At 35.3% G+C, this 15507-nt stretch overlaps 1 protein-coding gene across 5 annotated transcripts in view; it reads left to right on the top strand.

The window, feature by feature from the left end:
* LOC105471551 (pyruvate dehydrogenase complex component X) overlaps positions 1-15507 on the top strand; it is a 74136-nt gene that overhangs the window by 43228 nt on the left and 15401 nt on the right. For all 5 annotated transcript variants that reach the window (XM_071074884.1, XM_071074883.1, XM_011724077.3 and 2 more), the window contains exons 6-7: positions 4699-4873; positions 8183-8330. In XM_071074884.1, coding sequence (XP_070930985.1) covers positions 4699-4873; positions 8183-8330 — 323 coding nt within the window. The remainder of the gene's footprint in view (positions 1-4698; positions 4874-8182; positions 8331-15507) is intronic.

The raw sequence follows: 15507 nt of genomic DNA, 5'->3' as shown, positions 1-15507 counted from the left end.
TCCCAGACCGTGGGATTTTTAGTTAAAGGACTTAAAAGTTACACTTAGCTGTAAAAAATTAAAATTAAGAACCTTGGTTGCCAGTTAATCCCAGTTTCTTCCCCACACCAATCCCGATTTGTGTCTGCTCTTGGTATCTTAATCTTGTTAATCTCTACCAGTCTGTGCCTTAGTAGCACTCTCTGTAAAAATGGGAGAAAGCAACTATTTTTATGACAAAGTAGACTTGCCTTGCTCATAATTCTGAGGATTAGGAAGAAGAGTCTGTATTTAATTCATTAGTCTTTGAGGATTTGGTGAAATGTAAAATAATAATTGTTGCACCTTAGGGGGATCAGTTCTGCAAATTTGTGTAAGATAAACTGGAGCAGAAAAAGATGAGTTAAGGAGATAAATTAATAGGCTCCTAAAGTAATCCAGGTAAGAGATAATGAATACTTGAATGTGGTTAGAAGATCTAAAAGGGAGATTCCTGATACAGACAACATTGTAAGGATGAAGTCCAGAAACCTTCACAGATTAAATGTGGAGTGTAGGCCAGAGTAGCAACAAATAAAGGAATGAATTTGGATCTGGTCTAGGTGATGATAGTTTTGTCTCCAGAAATAGAAATAAAGGATTTGGGAAGCATTTGTTTTGGTGGAGTTAGTAATGTTTGAAGCTTACTTTCAGGACTTAGAAGCCATGTAGGTATCAGGATCAGTGAGATGAAGATGTATCTCAGGAGACAGTTTGGGATTAGAGAGATAGATTTGGTAGATAATAAAGCAATTGTTGTAATTGAGTTCATAAATAGGGAAACTATTTAGAGGTTAAAATCCTTGAGTTGGAGGATACCTGGGAAATGTGGGAAAAGTCAAGGATGGTAGGATCTAAGAAAAGACTCTTAAATTTGGTGATGTGGTAACCTTTTGGAGGGCAGTTCAGTAGTGTGAGAGCAGTAGAATAAAGAAGTAAAGGTTTCTTCCTTCCTTTTCTTTCCATGTGTGCTTAATACATGTATGGTGCACAAATATCTTTTTTTTTAAACCTGAGTTGAAAGTTATAATATTAATGAAACGTTTCTTAAGAACAAGGTGGTATTATCTCCCGAATACCATAAGGAAGCAGTATTAAAGAGTTAGGCTTTTATTATTATTGCCATCTTTTCTACCCTGTTACCCTTTTCTCTTCCCTGCCCTTATTCCTTAACTCTCCACAAGAAAGGCATCAACTTCTGGTCTTCAAAATAAGAACTAGTACAAAAGATTTTATGAGAAAAATGAATCCTGAAAGCATACATTATTGAGGATTTTTGCTTTTCTATACTACTAAAAATGCCTGCATTTTAAGTTTATCATTAAGGTGAGCTTTGGAAAAATTTTAGCCTAATGTCATCTTCTGATACGGTTGAAAAATTGCAGGCCTTGGCATAGCTCTCCCCAAAATATCTTAGCACACTTTTTTATTTTTTATTTTTATTTTTTTAAGAGAGAGATAGGCTCTCACTCTGTCACCCAGATTGGGGTGCCATGATGTTGTTCATAGCTCACTGCAGCCTTGAACTCTTAGGCTGTAGTGGTCCTATCACCTCAGCCTCTCAAATAGTTGGGACTACAGGTGTGCCACCATGCCTGGCTAAATTTTTTAAAAAATTTTGTAGAGACAGTTTCTCACTAGGTTGCCCAGACTGGTCTCAAGCTCTTGGCCTCAGGTAATCCTCCCGCCTCAGCCTCTCAAAGTGCTGGGAATGCGGACGTGAGCCACCGTGCCCGGCCAGCACACATTCTTGACATGGTGAGGACATCCTCCATACCATGTCTACTAAAAGTGCGAGTAGAAAAATCAGTTCCAGATGCCTCCAGCCCACTGTATTTGTGAAAAAAATCTTGGGTATCAGGGCTACTATTTTAATTTTGCCTTAAAACAAGCATTGCTCAGAATACATATGTTGTACCAAAGCGTGTAGACTTGACTCCGCTTGTATATGTGACTATTTTAAGAAAGCAGTGTCAGGGCCACAATTAGAAGCAGAAGACGTTTAGGTTCTTTGCCTGCAGCCCCAATGTCTTTGGTACATCTGTGTCTTAAATCATAGTTGTAGTAATATTTGTATTTATCACACAGCATCAAAAATTAGGTAAGTATGACAGGCAAGTGCCTAGTGTGTTTTAGTGGTATTTCTTTTCAAAATGAATTCATGTCACACCCAAATGAATTGTTCTCTCGGAAACCAGTAGAGAAGGTTCTACCTGAGTTAACTTCCAGAGCATCCTCTGCCTATCTGCAGATTTGTTTTTCTCCTGATTTTTGTAGCTTTTAATGTCTACCTAATGCTCCAAGTTTAGTCTGATTATTTAATGTGCAGAAATCATTAAAACCATTTTCTGCCTTACAGAAAACTAAATCGTTGGCTGTTACTAAAGAATAATTAAGATTTATACTTCATAGGTATGTAAAGTATAAAATAGGTAATAAAAAGGCCAGGTGCAGTGGCTCACACCTGTAATCCCAGCGTTTTGGGAGGCCAAGGGTAGCGAATCACTTGAGTCCAGGAGTTTGAGACCAGTCTGGCCAACATGATAAAACCCCATCTCTACTAAAACTATAAAGCTTAGCCAGGCGTGGTGGTGCACACCTGTATTCCCAGCTACTACGGAGGCTGAGGCATGAGAATCTCTTGAACCCGGGAGGTGGTGGTTGCAGTGAGCTGAGATTGTGCCACTGCACTCCAACCTGGGTGACTGAGTGAGACTCTTTAAAAAATAAAAAAATAAAAAATAAAATCAGCAATAAAAGTTTTTGTGAGCCAGTGGCCAGAATGAATTTTCTTCCTGCTTCTTTATGATTAACCTACCCAAGAACCTTAATTACTACAGAGACAAAACTAAACTGCTTTTTAAAAAATAAAGTAGCAAGTAATAGTTATGTTAACTAAATATTACATATTCCTAAATATGCTAATAAGTAATAGTTATGCTAAAAATGTGTCAATTTAGTGTCAGCAGCCTTTTTTTTAAATAGATGTAATCAGGCATTAACCATACAGATTTTTGCACCTCAGTTAGAGTGTTCCTACTTGTGTTGGTGTTCTATTATTGCATAACAAGTTACAATAAACTTACCAGCTTAAAATAATACCTGTTTGTTTTCTAACAGTTCAATAGGTTAGAAGTCCTGGCATAGCACGGCCAGGTTCTGAACTCATGGTCTCATAAGGCTGAAATCAAAGTGTTGGCCAAGGCTGGGGACTCATGTGAAGCTTGGGGTCCTCTTCCAAGCTCATGCGGTTGTTGACAGAATGTATTTCTTTGGGACTGTAGGACTGTGGCCCTTGTTTTCTTTCTAGCTCTCAGCCAAGAACCCGTGACAGCTCCCAGAGGCCATGTGCAGGGCCTTGCCATGTGTGGTCTCCACAGGCAGTTCGCAACATGCATGTTTGCTTCTCTCAGGCCAGCAGTTGAATCTCTTTACTTCAAGTCTCTTCTTCCAGGAAGGCCTAATTTCTTTTAAGAGATTACCTGATGTATTTGCCCTCTCCAGGGTAGTTTGCCTTTTGATTAACTCAAATGCAACTGATTTGGAGCCTCATATATCTATAAAATGCCACCAATTTTGTCACATAATAGGGCCTAATCATGGAAGTGACATCCATCGTATTCACAGGCCAGATACCGTCAAGAGGGATTATATGGGGTGTGTACACCCGGGGCAGGAATATTGGGGCCATCTCAGAATTCTTCCTACCATGTTGCCACAAGTAAAAGGGTCTTCTCAAATATGCTCAACAGGTTCTAGGTTTTAATCTTTCATCAGTTTTTTTGAAAAATAACACCAAAATATTAACTGCTTGAGAAATAATTTTTCTTTAGATTTTGTGTCACCCTGAATTTTTTTTAGGTTATATAAAACAATTTTTTTTTTCTTAAATTGGAAAAAATACTTTCCTAAATACTTACTGGATATTAAAATGTCCCAAAAATTATTTTAAGAAAATATATTGCCTAATACCACTGTAACTTAGCATAGTGAGTTGAGGGCTTAGCATATTTAGTAATCTAATTATATCTTCTTACAAGACAAAAATACCTTTGTTTTACAGAGTAATACAAAGGCAAGTCTGTAACTAGTTATTTTTCGTTCTAAAATATATCATGGGTTAGATTTGTTATATTAGGTTGTACTGATGGCATATTGAGCAAAATTTAAAATGATTTGATTTCCTGGTCATAAATAAGCTGATCTGCACTATAATAAACAATGAATAAACAATAAGTGAACAATGATGTAGGAAGTATCCCGGTGAAAGCCATATTTACAATAAACTTGACACTTTTTGAATGCCATGTGAATATTATTTCATGAGTATGAAGGATGAGAATATGGTTTAATTAATTGTTGATCTACCAAATAACATCCACTGTACAGAAAAAAGACTAATTTCCTTTTTAAAAATCAATACTTATGCCCAATTTTAATAAAATTTTAGTTATTGTTTGGTTTTTGAAAATATGCAAATATTAAAACATGACAAATAATCGTCAGCAGACCAGGTAAGAGACAGGATTTAATTTTCTAGCTCAAGTAATTGGTTTTTAATTATAACCTTGACATCTGTATATTTGTGTATCTTTTCTCCACGTCTCATCTACGTTTTCTGAAAGTTCTGTTATATTCCTTATTGCTAGTTATGGTTATCTCCTTTGCTCTTATTTCCAGGGATGCTCTCAGACTTGTCCAGTTGAAACAGACGGGCAAGATTACCGAGTCTAGACCAACTCCAGCCCCTGCAGCCACTCCCACAGCACCTTCGCCCCTACAGACCACAGCTGGGCCATCTTATCCCCGGCCTATGATCCCACCAGTATCAACTCCTGGACAACCCAGTGCAGTGGTAATGTTCTCTAAGTGCATTTTTATTTCTTTTTTTTTTTTTTGAGACCGAGTCTTGCACTGTCACCCAGGCTGGAGTGTAGTGGCGTGATCTCAGCTCACTGCAGCCTCCGCCTCCCAGGTTCAAGTAATTCTCCTGCCTCAGCTTCCTGAGTAGCTGGGATTATAGGCGCACACCAGACGCCCACCTAATTTTTGTATTTTTAGTAGAGATGGGGTTTCACCATATTGTCCAGGCTGATCTCAAACTCCTGACTTCAGGTGATCCACCCGCCTTGGCCTCCCAAAGTGCTAGGATTACAGGCGTGAGCCACCATGCCTGGCCTGGATTTTTATTTTTCAGATTTAAGTGAGAGAGAAAATAAGAACAATTACTGTGTGTTTTAAGAATAGATTTAAAACAGATTAGTTTTACTAATCTGTTTCAGTAGTAACTCAGTGATAAATAAAAAACAGTCCAAATGCTTTGTTTTACAGATTTCCTATCAGAAACCAAAATTTGTTTGTATGTTAACTTCCAAATAAACGTTAGAACTATAATTCAATTTAAAGTTACCATAGGTTCCACAACTTCAGTAACATATATTCCCTACAATCTCATGTTTCATGTCTTTTCTTAAGTGTGATACTAATAATTAGTGGCTGACACTAGCTCCCTTTTGTGGATGTGTTCTATTTTTTAACTAGGGAATTGATAATCTCCCTATAAAGAACTATATAGGTCGTCATTCTTTCCTTCTCAGGTGCATGCAGCATAACAGCCCCTTTTTGTTTTCAAATTCCTCCATTTTGTCTCTCTGTGCCTTTCCTATTCAGGTTATTTACTTCCTATCAGAAGAAGTGTAGGATAACCAAGTTTATTTAAAATTGAATGGGCACTTAAAAAAAAAAATAGATAAATCTGTACTCCTAGTGGAGAACTATATACTATATGATACTTTAAAAGAGTTGAAAACAGTACAACTTTCATGGGAAACAGATTTTCAAATATCCATTAATGATTAATATACTGCATACTTGAATAACCTAGTCTTTAAGGACATGCAGTTGGACAAGACATTATGTATATTGAGTGTATAGTCCACTCTTCCACTATATAACATATATTGACTATAAAATATGTATAGTTCGATCATATATCTTTAAAAAGTAGATTATTCAAGGCTGGGTGTGTTACCTTACACCTGTAATCCTAGCACTTTGAGAGTCTGAGGTGGGAGGATTGCCTGCACCCAGGCATTCAAAGACCAGCCTGGGCAACATAGTGAGACCTCATCTTTACAAAAATATTTAAAAATCCGCTGGATGTGGTAGTGTGTGCCTGTAGTCCCAGCTACTCAGGCAGCAGAGGTTGGGGAATCACTTGAGACTGGGAGGTTGAGTCTGTAGTGAGCTGTGTTCATGCCACCGCACTCCAGCCTGGGTAATAAAGGAAGACCCTATCTCAAAAAAGAAAAAAAAAAAAGTTATTCAAGTTAGGAAGGTAAACCTTACTTTCGAATTCTTATAGTGTGTAGAGAGCATTTATTCTACTTGACCAAGTACTTTGCTAACATAAAGTGTTTAATTTAATGATATTTGTAAAAATAAAATCAGCCGCACTTTCATTTGCTTTGTATTATCTTGAAGTGATTGTAATGAAATTCCAAAATAGAGTGAAGGACAGAAAGGAATTAGATATAATTTAAAGCCTATCATGCTTTTTTGAGCGGTCCAAGGAACAGAATGAAAAAACTGCAGAGAAGTTACAGGGATATTTTATTATCTCGTTCATACTTTCTATTATGAATCTCTAAGAAATAAGATCCTCATGTTATTTTTAAAAATTACAAATCCAAATAGAAATAATTGAATTGCCTGTATAGAAGGTCTCTGAGCTTCTAATGTCCGTTGTGATTTCTTTGATCCATGAGTTGTTTATAAGTGTGAATTTAATTTCAAAATATTTGAAGACGCTTCAGTTACCTTTCATGATTTCTAGTTTAACTCCACTGTGTTTAGAGAATGCACTTTGAGACACACTTCATTTTTAGAACAATCTTCTCAAATTTATTGAGATTTATTTTATGTTTATAATATGGCCTGTCTTGGTGGATGTTCCATGTGTGCTTGAAAAGATGGTTCGACTAACAATTTTTTGACTTTATGATGGTGTAAAAGTGACATACATTCAGTAGAAAGCAGTGCAGTATTTCCTTGCAATGCTGGGCAGCAGTGGCCCGCCACAGCTCCCAGTTAGCCGTGTGATCATCAGCGCAAACGACCGCTACTTTGCAATGTAGTGTGTAGCCAGATAATTTTGCCCAACTGTAGGCTAATGTAAGTGTTCTGAGCACATTTATGGTAGGCTAGGCTAAGGCTAAGCTGTGATGTTCAGTAGGTTATGTGTATTAAATGCACTTTGACTTATGATATTTTCAACTTACAATGGGTTCATCAGAGTGTCACCCCATCAAAAGTCAAAGGGCAACTATATATTAATAGTTTGTTGATTTATTGGCTGTTTTATTTCAGGGTTTTTTTGTTTGTTTGTTTGTTTGTTTTCCCTAAGACAGTCTTGCTCTGTCGCCCAGGCTGGAGTGCAGTGGCACAATCTTGGCTCAGTGCAACCTCTGCCTCCCCAGTTCAAGTGATTCTCCTGCCTCAGCCTCCTGAGTAGCTAGTATTACAGGCATGCGCCACCACACCTAGCTAATTTTTGTTTTCTTAGTAGAGATGGGGTTTCACCATGTTGGCCAAGCTGGTCTTGAACTCTTGACCTCGTGATCCGCCCACCTCAGCCTCCCAAAGTAATCCTGAGATTACAGGCATGAGCCACCGTGCCCAGCCCATTTCAGTTTTATTAAGTGATATTTGTAACAAAAGCTGCTTACAGATGGCTTATGTCTGTGTCTCTCTTCTCACTCCTCCCTCTCTCTCTGTGTATGTATGTACACATACATATATTGCTCCTTGTGTGTGTATGGTGTGTGTGTATGTATGTATACACACACAAACACACCTATGGAGGAATTATTTGGTAGGTTTCTTTTTTATCATCTTAAACATAGTAACATAAGATATCCCATTCACAATTGAAACATGAATTTTATTACTTTTTTCTGTAGCTACATACTATAAAACCAAAATATCCCAGATTTTTTCATATTCTTCCCTTATACTAAGAATTTTAATCGTGCTTTTCTTGTATTAATCTTTAATTAATAAGTTAGGTCATCAAGAATGAATTTCATTTATAAAGTTGCTTGTTTTTTGTTTCATTTTTCTATTCCACTTGTGGTTTAATGGACAGGTTGCTATCTTTTTGTAGGGCACATTCACTGAAATCCCTGCCAGCAATATTCGAAGAGTTATTGCCAAGAGATTAACTGAATCTAAAAGTACTGTACCTCATGCATATGCTACTGCTGACTGTGACCTTGGAGCTGTTTTAAAAGTTAGGCAAGATCTCGTCAAAGGTTAGTAAAATTGAATTTACTTAATACAAAACACATGCTAACTTAACTGTCATGAAATCCTTTATAAAATTACACAACGTAGCTTTTAATTTCAATTTCGTAATGTACTTGCACTCTACTATGGGTATATTTGTGCTAGAGAAAAAAAAATTAGTAATGTTTTCCTTGAAAAAGTGAATTGGTTCCACAGTATTAAATAAACCACAGATGCCTTTATGCAGAATAAAGGTTTCTGTTCTACTTTGCTTTTATTTCCCCTTTGTCATATTTGAATAATGTACATTTAGTTAACATTCATTTAGCAGGCAGTTATTGTGTTCAATTCTCTGTTACATACTGAGCTTTAAAAATACAGGTTGAGCATCACAAAACCAAAAATTCAAAGTGCTCCAACATGTGAAACTTTTTGAGTGCCAACATGAAGCTCAAAGGAAGTCCTCATTGTAGCTTTTCAGATTTGGGGATTTTTGGACTAAAGATGCCCAAACAGTAAATGTAGTATTACAAAATCTGAAAAATTTTGAAATCTGAAACACTTCTGGTTCCAAGTATTTTGGATAAGGGATATTGAAATCTAAAGTACTGTAATTTGGTTGGTTATTTTAAAAGCAAAAGTGGTCTTAATGTTTTGGTGTGCTTTAGCATTTACATAGGTCAATTTTTTGGTAAGAACACATGAATGATTTGTGTAGACCAAATGGTTATTTTTTGTTTTGAATGTTCTTTGGTATGGTATTTAAACAAAGCAGTCCTTAACATTTCATTAAGTTTAAAATCCAAAACTTTTAAGGATGTTTTAGATTATAAATATCTTAGATATTCTTCTGTATGCAAATTTTGATTTTATATTTCTTGTTCAGAGTGCATTTACAGATTATTAAATTTGTAATATTTCTTACAAAAATCAATTATAAGTTTGCTGAGAGACATACAGATTTTTTAGCATGAACTGATAGTTTTATTTCTTCATTTTTGACCTATATGGCCTTCGTATTATTTTCTTGTCTTATTGCACTGACTAGAACCTCTGGTATAATGAATATAGATGGTAAAAGCAGATATTTTTGCCTTGTTCTTGATCTTGGGGGAAAAGCATTCAGTCTTTTATGTTAGCTGTAGGTTTTTTGTAGAACATTATTTTCAGGTTGAAAGAATGTCCATTCCTAGCTTGCAGAGAGTTTTAAACATGAGTAGATGTTGAATTTTGTCAAATACTTTTTGTGCATCTTTTCAGATAACTTCCTTTTTCTGTCTGTTAATAAAGTGAATTACATTGGTTGATTTTCAAGTGTTGAATCAACTTTGTATTCCTCAAATAAAGCCCACTTAATCATTAACCTTCTCATATATTGTTTGATTCTGTATTGTAAAATTTTGTTTAGAATCTTTACACCTATGCCCATGAGAAATGCCGACCTGTAGTTTTCTTTTCTGGAGACATTTTTTCGGATTGTTATCTTATCTAGTGGAATGGGTTGGAAAACATTTCCTGCTCCTTTATTTTCTGGAAGAGTTTGGGTACAATTGGTATTATTTCTTTTTTAATTGTTTAGTAGCATTCACTAATGAGTTTCTTTTTGGAAAGGTTTTTAATTATGAATTTTATTTTAAAAATGGATGCAGCTTTTGTTTTCTTGAATGAATTCTGGTAGTTTGTGTCTTTCAAGAAATTTGTGTCATCTAAGTCACCAGTTTTATTGGCATAAAGTTATTCACCACATTACCTTATTATACTGTCATTTTATCTGAAGTAATGTTTCTGTTTTTGATATTAGTAATTTGTGTGTTTTACTCTCTAGATCACTCTGGCTAAAGGGTTATCAGTTCTATTGATCTCGATCTCTTCAAAGAACCAGCATTTGGTTTTATTAACTTATCTAGTATTTCTGTGATATTGATCTCATTGATTTCTGTATTTTTTTTTCTCTTTGCTTTCAGTTTACTTTGCTATTTTATTTCTAGTTTTTTAAGGTGAAAACTTGGATCATTTGAGACCTTTATTTTTTAATATAAGCATATAATACTCTTGAATTATCTTTAAGCACTACTTTAGCTGTATCCCACAGATGTTGATTTTTTTTTTTCTTTTTTTCTTTTGAGACAGGTTCTTGCTCTGTCACCCAGGCTGGAGTGCAGTGGTGCGATCTCGCTTCACTTCAACCACCGCCTCCTGTGGTGATTCTCTCACCTCAGTGCCTTGAGTAGCTAGGATTACAGGCACAAACCACCATGCCTGGCTAATTTTTTGTATTTTTACTAGAGACAGGGTTTCATCATGTTGGCCAAGCTGGTCTCAAACTCCTGGCCTCAAGTGATTCACCTACCTTGGCCTCCCTCAGTGCTGAAATTACAGGCATGAGACACCACGCCTGGCATTATTTTTCCTTTTATTCAATTAAAAATGTTTTCTCATTTATTTCTTTTGTGATTTCTTTGATCAATGAGTTATTTATAATTGTGCACTTAATTTCAAATTATTTGAGAACTATTCATTTCTCTTTCTTTTATGATTTCTAGCTTAACTCCATTGTGTTTAGAGAACACACTTTATATGATTTCAATTTTCTTAAATTTGTTGATATTTATTTTGTATTTGTAGTATGGTCTATCTTGGTATGTGTTCTTGAAAAGAATTTTTTTATTTTTACAAGGGAATGTTCTGTAAATGTCAGGCCAAGCTGATTAATAGTGTTGTTTATGTCTTTTGAGAGGAGTGTTGATATTTCTCATTATAATTGTTTATTTGTAGTTTCTCCTTTCAGCTCTGTCAGTTTTTGCTTCATGTATCCTGAAGATCTATTATTAGCCACATACACAGTTAGAAATTTTATGTTTTCTTGAACAGACCAGTCATGTTATGTCCTTATCTATTCCTTGTAATATTCCTTATCCTCAAGCCTTCTTTATCACATCTGTAGCCATTACAGATTTCTTTGACTTGTGTTTCTATAGTATATCTTTTTGCATCTTTTTACTTTTTAAATGTAAATATGTTTATTTAAATAGGTTTCTTGAAGGCAGCATGTAGTTGGTTCTTGCTATTTTATCCAATTCTTTAGTCTCTTAAGATGTTTAGACCACTCACATTTAATGGGATAGTTGGATTTAAATCTACCATTTTGTTCTTTCTTTGTGTTCTCTTTGTCCCACCTCTTTTATTCTTTCCTTATCTTTTTGGTTACTTACTTTGTTATCATTCCATTGTATTTCTTCATTTTATCTCCTTTTTTCTCTTCTTATCTGTCTTTGCAGTGGTTTTCTTAGGGTTTACAATATAATTCTTTAATTTATCACAGCCTGATTACACCCCACTCCATGTTTAATATAAGAACCTCATAACTATATACTTGCATTTCCTCCCTCTCATATTTTGTACTGCTGTTGTCATGTTTTACTTCTATATGATATAAGCCCCAGAATACATGTTTAATGTTTTTTTTGCTTTAGCAAATCAACTATTTTGGAGTTTTAAAATGAGGGGAAAAGTGTCTTTTATATTTATCTGTACCTTTTTTCATTTCTTTGTATAGAATTAAAGTGCTGTCTGCTATTATACTTCTTCTACCTGAAGAACTTCCTTTAATGCTTTTTATAGTACAGATTGACTGACAATAAATTTTCTGTTTTTGTCTGAAAAAGTCTGTTTTGTCTTTCACATTTTTCCTTTTTAAAACAATTTTTTAAATTGTAGTTGGATATATAACATGAGTCTTCCATTTTCGGTGTACAGTTAGTTCATTGACATTAAGTACATTTACATTGTTTGCAACCATTACCACCATTCATCTACAGAACATTTTTCATCCTGCAAAATGGAAACTCTGTATACTCTTCATTCCTCTTTCCCACCACTCCTGACAAACCACCATTCTTCTTTCTGTTCCTATAAATTTGATGATTCTAAGTACATCATATTAGTGGGATCATATGGTACTTGTCCTTTTATGACTGGCTTATTCCACTTGGCATTATGTCTTCAGGGTTCGTGCATGTTGCAAAATGTATCAAAATTTCCTTTTTAAGGCTGAACAATATTCCATTTTATGTATATACCCTACTTTGTTAATTCATGTGTTAATGGATAAATACATTAGGTTGTTTTTACTTTTTGGCTATTGTGAATAATACTGCTGCAAACATGGCTGTACAAATATCTCTTTGTGTCTCTGTTTTCAAATATTTTAGGTATATCCCCAGAAGTGGAATTACTGGATCATATGATAATTCTATTTTTAATTTTTTAAAGAGCTACCATACTGTTTTCCTTAGTGATTGTGCCATTTTGCATTCCCACTAAGGGCGCACCAATGGGTCAGGCATGATGGCTCATCCCTGTAATCCTAGCACTTTGGGAGGCTGAGGTGGGAGGATCACTTGAGGACAGGGGTTCAAGACCCACCTGGGAAACAGAACAAGACCCTGTCTCTACAAAAAAATTGAAAAACTAGTCAGGCAGATGGCATATGCCTGTAGTCCCAGCTACTTGGGAGGCTGAGGTGGGAGGATTGCTTGAGCCCAGGAGCTGGAAGTTACAGTGTGCTATAATTGCACCACTTCACTCTAGCCTGGCTGACAGAGCAAGACCTGTCTCCAGAAACAACAATGAAGTGTACAAAGGTTGAAATTTCTCCACATTTTTGCCAATACTTGTTATTTTCTGTTTTTTTGATAGTAGTCACCCTAATGGATGTATCTTCATCATTTTTAAGAAGTATTTTTTTTGGATATAGATTTTTGAGTTAATAGGGTTTTTGTTTCAGTTCTTTAAATAAAGATACTATTTCATTATTTTCTGTCTTAGAATGCCTGCTGCCATTCTTAATATTTGTTCCCTTGTATATTTTTTTTTCCCCCTATCTGGTTGCTTTCAAGATTTTCTCCATTACCAATTTGGCTATTGTATGCCTAGATTTTTTTTTTTCCTATTGTATTTATTCTGTTTGGGTTTCTCTCAGCTTCTTAGATGTATGGTTTGTTGTCTTCCTTTAATTGTGAAAATTTTCCAGTTATTTTTAATGATATCTTCTGTTTCATGTGGTTTCTCTTTGGGGCTCCAATTTTAAATGTTAGACTTTTTGAATTGTCCAAAGCTCTTAAATGCTCTATTCCTTTTGTTCATTCTTTTTTCTCTTTATGTTTCATATTGGATAATTTTTGTTTACCTAGCTTCAAGTTCACTGATTTATTTTCCTAGTTGTGTCTGCAAAGCTTAGCAAAATATATATATTTTTTATCTTGGTTAGCATGGATTTTCCCCTCTGGATTTCCAATTGAATGTTTTTTTAGTTTCCATTTCTCTGCTGCTAGTCCGCATCTGTTTGTGCATGTTGTACCATACTCTGCCCTCTTCACTCCTGTACTCTGACAGTGGGTATTTACTTCCTGTGTTTGTCTCTCTCCTGAGTGGATTATCACTCTTTGGCATTCAGTTCACCTGTTTGCTTTGTAACCTCAGCTCCCTAATGAGCTTAAGAAAAGTTATGATTTTGTAACTTATCCTGCTTTTTCTTTCACCCTGTCAGGATGGGAGCAACTTTCTTTTGTAACTTTCTACATCCAAGGTGAAAGCAGGACGTTTTTCAGTTTATATACAGATCTTCAGGATTTCATATAAAGACAACTTGAGAGCTTTTAAAAGTTCAAGGAACTAAATGGAAAGCTATATTAGAGAAAGTGATAAATCTCTAAAAAATGACCCCTGGAAACACTCCTGTAGTTCTCAGATCACACTTGCTTAGTCATGATATAGAGGTTAACGTGGAAATCACTTTCCTGTTTTCTTACTCTAATAAGGCAGAAAACAGCAGTATTTCAGAGGAGATGTGGATTAATTTGTTATCTTTGCATGGTCTGGTTTTGGTACACCCTTGTAATTAGGAATTTTCTTAAAAATCTTTACACCCCACATTGTGTTCACTCCTCTTTCTCATATAAAGTTACAATATATAACATTCTATATGCATGCTTCACACTTTGCTTTTCTGTCTCGACAATGTGTAAATGAGAATGTTTGATATTACCTTACAAACTGTTTTCTACTCAGTAAATGTAACAACATCTCCTTTCAATATGTTTGGAAAATCTCCATTATAAAGAGTTAAAAATAAAGAATTCAAAGAGAAACCTACTTTACACATGTTAGATTTGAGATGCATGTTAGAGATGCAAGTAGAAATTTTTTGTGAGAAGTTGGATATACAAGTCTGAAGCTTCAGTATCTCAGAATTAGAGGTAGAATTTGGAAGAGTCATCATTATATAAATGATATCAAAACCTTGGAAATGGAACTGGAACTTCCAGGCTGGGGAGATGCCAACATTGAGAGGAAAGGAATAAAAATGAGTGAGTGGGCAGAAAGTGGAAGAAAACCAGGAGAGTATAGTGACATAGGTAGAGGCCAGTAAAAGAATATGTTTCGTTTAACTCAAGAATGTTCCTAAATGTGGGAGTATGCTGAATACAGAATTTTAAATGAGGACTGTGCACTTAGGTGGTAGGTTTGGGGGTCATTAGCTGGCAGATGGTTTTAGAAGTCTTCACTGTGAATACCTGTGGGTAAGTAGATAAAGTGGGGAGAAGGCTGAGAGAGCCATGAAAGGTAAGCAGAGTAAGTTCATGAGCTGTTACATTTGAATTTGTACAGACCAAATCTTTTCTATGTGGTTATCATTAAAAGCCTCTAAGCACTGTAAGTCCATTTATATCTCTATTCCTAAAGGGAATTTAAGCCAAAATGTTTACATATTTCTGGAATTCTGAATTAGAGGAGCTTTGATACTTTGCACCTGACAGTTACTGTGACAGTTTGACAGTATTTAGATTTATGGTAATTCATCTAATCCCTTTCTGAAGTCTCTAGGATACCTTTGGAATGAGTTGTTATTCATGTAAAATTCCATGATACTTTAGTAATAGGATAGGTTTTTTGCCACATACCATTGACTAGATTTTGATCTTAAAGTCTTTTTCTATAAGCTCTTGCAAGAAAGAATCGAGTGTTGTTTACATTTTCCAACATTGTTATGTGCAGTGGTAAATGCAAAGACATAAACAAATACTTTAGTTATGATCAGCTCTGTAGGAAGTGGGAGGACCCTAGCTTTATCTTAAAATCATTACGTATACTGCAAAGAAATTGATTCAAATGCATTCACCATAAAAGTATGGACAGAGAACC

The sequence above is a fragment of the Macaca nemestrina genome, chromosome 12 (genome assembly GCF_043159975.1).
Source record: "Macaca nemestrina isolate mMacNem1 chromosome 12, mMacNem.hap1, whole genome shotgun sequence".
NCBI classification, from domain to species: Eukaryota; Metazoa; Chordata; class Mammalia; order Primates; family Cercopithecidae; genus Macaca; species Macaca nemestrina.
This window is presented reverse-complemented; position numbering and strand designations above follow the sequence as displayed.